The sequence below is a fragment of the Ostrinia furnacalis genome, unplaced genomic scaffold (genome assembly GCF_004193835.3).
Source record: "Ostrinia furnacalis isolate ACB-3 unplaced genomic scaffold, ASM419383v2 OfSCF4670, whole genome shotgun sequence".
Lineage (NCBI taxonomy): Eukaryota > Metazoa > Arthropoda > Insecta > Lepidoptera > Crambidae > Ostrinia > Ostrinia furnacalis.
This window is the reverse complement of record NW_021134909.1, coordinates 210660-216966: the sequence shown is the minus strand read 5'-3', so window position 1 is coordinate 216966 and position 6307 is coordinate 210660. Positions and strand designations below refer to the sequence as shown.

Genomic DNA, 6307 nt, shown 5'->3' with positions numbered 1-6307 from the left:
AGATTAGATATTTGCTGAAAACTTTTATTTTTAAAAGCAGTTAAATTAATAATTTTCAGTCTATTAGATTGTCTGACAAAGTGAAAAGGGAGAATAGGCACATTTAATAAGTTTGTATTGGGATATAAGGCGATCTTAATGCCATTTGGCATTCTACTCCAGTTTCACAAACATTCAAAGGTTTTTAACTTTTTAACCAAGTTCTTGATTCATCGCGATGTTTTTGTCTACTATCAGCAAGCGCAGTTACAACTTACACTATGCGCGAAATTGATCGAATCAGCACACACGCAGTTCAGTTCGTTTCGCTGAGCTTCGCCCATACTTCCGTACGCATTTTCGCGATTCTGTTCCGTGAATTTCGCGCAATTAAAATAAAACAGTTGAGGTAAGAAACTTAATTGTATTTATTAAGAATTTATCACTTAATCATTATGAGGATTGAGGACGTCTCAGTTCGAACTAACTCATTTACACCCCCGATAGACGATATTGGCCACATACATTCTTTTGAGATTTATTACACTACAAATTAATTGAAATTGCTTTAACAATTCGTCATTACTGGACAAAGAACACAATGCAATGAATTATGATTTGGGAAAAAAATCTCAATCTTATTACCCTGGATTGTGCACACAAGGGCTTAGCTAACATTATATCACAATACGCAGTTAACGAAACAAACATAAACACTAACTACACCCAATATCAGCCTGTTGTCTATCGGGTAAAATATCCGCCTCATTTTGGCTTGGTTTCTTGGTCCGTTACATATCTAATGTAGATCGTGTCCTCAGGCTTGGGGTCTTCGATTTGACTTTCATCTAGTTGGGAGCATGCTATCGCTAGCGCAGTGCCATCATGTGAGAAGCTGAGCGATGACACCGCAGTGTTGTATCTGTGGAACTGACAGAGTCGCTTCTTGTTGAAGCCGTCCCAGATGTTGACATAACCATCAGAGCCACCGGTTGCAAATGTGTTGTATAGCGAGTGGAAGCTTATTGCGTTGACTGGATAGATTTTTTCAAGGCCTGGAAATGAACAAAATATTTATTGATCTCTTGTAATTATTTTTACTTATCCATTAGTTTTTTATTGAAAGAGAGAAGTAAATAATTTTCTATTTATTAACTTACCGCCATCTTTGATTCTGTGGCATTTAAAGGCATATTTCTTCTTTTGCACCTCAGGATTGCTATCAAGGTACTCAACAGCTACTCGGCCTTCGATGGAGCTCAAGACGTAGCCTTGCTTGTTGGGGAATACTCGGATGCACCTTGTCTGGTACTTCAGGGAGGACTCACGCCTTTGGTTCACATGCCCCATGTTACGGACATCCCACACAAATATCTTGCGTCCTGAAGTGCCAACTACGAATTTTTCACCAACTATGCTCATTGTGTATACCTGGAAATATATAAAATACAGTAATTTAAACCATATTTGGTATAAAGTTTATTTGGGAGTTCAAGCAAATTAATTATTTGAATTTAATTACTTGACTCATCTACCTACCCTCTCATTTCCTTGATTGTAGGTACCAACACAGTTGGGCACTCTGCTGTCCCACATCTTCACAGTGCCATCCCAGCTGCCCGTCAGTACGGCGTTCACTTCGTTCGCAAACTCCACGCAACGAATAGCACCCTTGTGCTCCCCTAGCACCGTCTCGGAACTCGCATTCAGGTCGTACATCTTGAGAGTTTGATCCAGTCCTCCGCTATACGTGTGGACGGCATCCTAAAACATACATGAAGTTTTAACCTTATGTTTTTGTTATGATCCCACATGATATTTAACCAAATCCTTACCCTAAAACACACGTCGAGCACAGGCAACTCGTGGCTGTATTTATGGCGCTCCACGTTGGCCACGACATCATACAATCTCACGGAGCAGTCCCAAGATGATAAAAGAAGGAACTGATTCGATTTCGGCGCAAATTTCACGCTAGAAATAGCGTCCTCAGGCAGACTCTTTAGTTTGAATTCTGTGCGGGACTCCGCCACCCGCGTCACAGTCATTGTGGAAGCAATTTTGTCAGTTGTTAGTAACACAGGAAAATAAAAGAAAACTAATGGTATTTCAACTAAATCTAGATATTTTAAATAATAAAACGGCTTGCAGCGAGAAAACCAACAATCCGTTCAGCACCACAGACAAACAACGACAAGAAAGAATATATTTTTTTATGTCAATCAAACCATGTGTCATTTATTCGCGTTTTGTTACAAACTCAATTAAATTATTATGTAATCCGTCAGAATCAAATTGAAAAAGTAATTTCTTTAATATGTTAATTTAATAAATTTGCTGGACATAACTATGTCTTTAATTAAAGAGCTAATTACATTTTTAACAATGAATAAAACAAANATAATGGGTTAATATTATTCATGATAATTCATGCTAAGTCATGTATTTCCTCCGCCATGTTCCGCAATTTGGCACCTCACGTCACATCATTTTACCGAAGTCAGCCCTATAGCTTCGGCGCAGTGCCGATCACTGACGTTTGTCAACAAAATGGTGCTTGACTCTTGAGACAAGCTAAATTGCACCATATTGTTAATGACATTGAGCATAAATTTTTTTAAATACCTTCGCGAAGTAAAACTTCTGTACGTAGTACTTATTATTATTCTGTGGCCTAACTATGTCGTTTGTCCACCAGGAGGCGCTAGCGGCCGCCTAGGGGCGCGCGGGCGCCGGGGAGCCCTCGCCGGGGCCCCCCGCCGCCCAGCAAGCGCTCCCCGACTCCACCACCGGCCCCGCCGAGCCCGCCGTAGAGCCTGAGCCCGCGCCCGAGCCCGAAGCAGAGTGCAACGACTTGTCCGCGCTTAACCTCCAACTCGCTTAAGGTTCAGTCAAACCAGCGCGATCAGCCGGCGTGCAGCGATGGCGATCAGACTTAAATACATTGGTCGCCATCGCTGAACGCCGGCGCCTCGCCCGCGCTCTAGTGTAACGACCAGTCCGCGCTTAACCTCCAACTCGCTTAGGCGCGGTGTATTGTGATCTCCTATAGTGCGCGCGTTTGCCAGAAAATACCGCTAAAGTCCGGTCGTTGAGCAGATAGAATTTCGTCCAATTGAATGACCCCAAGCTACCCATCCTTATCACTAGCGCATAAAATTATATTGCTGTCACACTGCTGTGCGACGCGACGGGAAGCCACAGGGAGTGTGCGAGCGCGACAGCAATATAATTACACGCGAGCTATAAGGATGGGTAGCTTGTGGTCATTGGACGAAATTCGAATTCGAAGCGACCGAACTGTCAAAAAAATTTATGGGAAATCTTCACTTTTGAAGTTTAGCAAACGTGTTCTCGTCAAAAACATGTTTCGGCAGTTGCAATCGCCATTTTGCTAACAATTTCTAACAAGCGCTATTTTCTGCATAACGCGCCCAATAAGGTTTAATTTTGCAGTTCAGCAAATTGTAGTGTTGAACGTAGGTTAGGCGCGGTGAAAACGTGTGTGTGCTTATTGCTCAAACTCTGTGGACTCTTGAAGTGAGAAGAAATTTCCTCTAGTTGTAGTATTAAGTTGACACTAGCCGATCATTTAAGTCTGCGGGCACGAAACTGGCGACGGCCGAGCGGCGGTGATGCATACAACATGGACAGTATATGGTGACGCGCAAGAAACAGGCGGGGCGATCGCTATACTACTCCTCATCGCCGCCGCTTCGCCGTCGTGTCGCGTCGCCAGTTTCCTTAGAGTTGTAAGAAGAATCTCTCAATATAAATGTGGACATTCGTGATAAAATTTTGTGTGGCCTGCCGCCGGCGGCACACGCAATCGGCGGAATGCATTGATAAGTCTAAGCTTAATCTACTAATAGTTTTTATATTGTGCCTGGTTTTTACATGGTTCATGCTGAGGCCCAGTATTTAAACAGACATGTGAAAGTAATAAAAAGCTTGTAATAAATATTACAATGGCAATTTTAGGGTAGGGTCATCTTATCTATAGGTGTTAGTTATAATGTGTATCTTGTTTTATAGGGTAATTCTAGGTATGCTACAAAAATTCTTGAGAATAAAAGATGTTGTGTATGTAAACGTAAAATTTTGCAATTTTATACTAAGTGAATTAAAGTTAAAATATTCAAGAAGTTATAATTATAGAGTAAATTAAAATACATACATCCTATTTTGCTATTCTATTTTTTAACAAACTGGTAAAGGGAAGACATAGAAGGGATATTGACATTGTAATATGCATTGAGCTGTTTAAGTATGTATTATTTTATACAACCCCCACTTATTTCTGCACGAGATAGCAAACTATGCACGCAAAGTATTATTCAATAAAAGTTAGTAAGTAATCATTTTGTGTAACTTTTTTTTTAAATATCAGTCTGGGAACGTGTATTTGTAAAATAGGATAAGAAGTATAAAATTATTAATGTATTTTTGTACAAGTACCTATCTAACTATCAATTGCGTGACGAAATATTTATTGTTATCATTTTGTATGTACACATTTTAATAAAATCTAATGGCATGTGAAAACGGAAATTGATACGTGTATGCAATAAAACATTTTTTGTAGATTTAACTGTTTTTATTTTATTAGAATCAATTAATATTACTTTCATTAAAATTTTTGGTATGTCTCATAGATAAAACATGTCTCTACTCTCTTCATAGGTACTCACTTCTTGGTCTAGAATACAAAATGCAAGTGTCAAGCATCAATCCATCATAACAATATTTTAAATGAGACATTTCGACTAGAAATCGTTTAGGGTACACTATCCTCACAACCTTAAAAAATTTGGCCTAAAAATATTTTACTACCTAAAATGGAACTTGGAATGTGTGCGTAGCATGTAAAAATGCAGAAGCCGTATAAATAGAAAATAGTCTATAAAGGCAGTATGTGATCATAACAGAATCATTATTGTTTGAATTCAAATCTTTCCATACGGACGATACATCGAGCTAGCATTGGCATCTTATGTAGGTAGTTGTAATGGATGATATTATGTATCGACAGCACCAGACTATACACCTTCAATGAAGGCTTCAATGATATGATGCTGTACATCGGTACAGTCGACCGCACATCATTCATTTTTCGTTGCAAAGTAAAACTCGCTCTTATTACAATATTAAGATGCCGCAGTGTTTAGCTTGGTGTGCTGCAATACTGTAAACTGAATCTATTTCAATGGAAATCATGAGGTGTTTATTAACTTTAGTACAAAATACAATATGGTTAAATACCGGACGGTTGCACAAGCAAACAAACTGACAATATGTAATACTATGTATATTTACATAATTATAAATAAAAAATGCTTGCAAGAATGTTAATTTGTGCATAATTCATAAATATACTAAAAACGTAATTCTAATCTTACAATTTATATGAAAATTTAAATTACATAACTTATTTCAAAATCGTAAGTGTATTCTGTGAGTACACTTAGGCGGATTATGCAATTAATGTTAAGCGCGCTCTACACTCGCGGCGCGAAAGGCCGCGAAAGCCGCGAAACGCGTGTGTAGATGGTTTCGCGGACTTTCGCGCGTTCACGTTCACGCTTCGCGCCGTTCCCCGTTCGTTGTCGGTTTTTTGTCCCGCGACAAAGGTTCGCGCTTGGTTCACGGCGCGCGATCGCGAACGCAACTACACTCGCAGTTTTTCGCAATAGCTGAGAAGACGCCGTCGCAAATGGTTGTGCATTATTGCGTACTTACTAACGTTCTTTTTTGTTAAATGAGTAGGTACTAGGCATGGAATAATGAACTTAAGTTGAAATTTATCGAGTGTTTTCAATCCGAACCAATACTTTGACAGTCCAANCTAACGTTCTTTTTTTTTAAATGAGTAGGTACTAGGCATGGAATAATGAACTTAAGTTGAAATTTATCGAGTGTTTTCAATCCGAACCAATACTTTGACAGTCCAAACACAAGGACCATAAAAATAAGACCCACTATGCCTGGACGCGGATAAGTGACATTTTGAATATTCCAGTCCAGTTATAGAACCTATAGAAAGAAAGTTAAGGATTCCACTCATAGTGGAGCAAGCTCAAGTGAAATATATGTATAAACCCATTAAACATTTTTTATTTGTGTCTTATTTTTAATACATAGGTAATTGTAATACGATATAGCACAGAGCGTCAACGCAGCAACAATCACGTCGTCATCCATTGAGGCCGCGAACGAGACTGCGAGGTTTCGCGAGTGTGGAGAGACACAGTCATATAAACGCGAAGTGTACGGCGCGAATCGCGGCGTGAATTCACAGCAAGAATCGCGCGCGAGTGTAGAGCGCGCT

General features: G+C 39.5%; 1 protein-coding gene across 1 annotated transcript; it reads right to left on the bottom strand.

Moving 5' to 3' along the window:
• Nucleotides 1-452: 452 nt before the first annotated feature.
• Bub3 (mitotic checkpoint protein Bub3) lies at nucleotides 453-2166 on the bottom strand. The gene is made up of 4 exons (XM_028314365.1): nucleotides 1815-2166; nucleotides 1519-1743; nucleotides 1140-1410; nucleotides 453-1034 (listed from the first exon to the last, which is right to left on the bottom strand). The coding sequence occupies exons 1-4, from the start codon at nucleotides 2025-2027 to the stop codon at nucleotides 745-747; spliced, it is 999 nt and encodes a 332-aa protein (XP_028170166.1). The 5' UTR covers nucleotides 2028-2166; the 3' UTR covers nucleotides 453-744.
• Between the last annotated feature and the right edge of the window lie 4141 nt (nucleotides 2167-6307).

Coding starts and splice junctions, on each gene's coding strand:
- Bub3 (XM_028314365.1), bottom strand. CDS start 2,027: ATGACTGTGACGCGGGTGGCGGAGTCCCGCACAGAATTCAAACTAAAG. Junction 1,744..1,814: donor TGCTCGACGTGTGTTTTAGG/GTAAGGATTTGG, acceptor TGTATGTTTTAG/GATGCCGTCCACACGTATAG. Junction 1,411..1,518: donor ACAATCAAGGAAATGAGAGG/GTAGGTAGATGA, acceptor ATATATTTCCAG/GTATACACAATGAGCATAGT.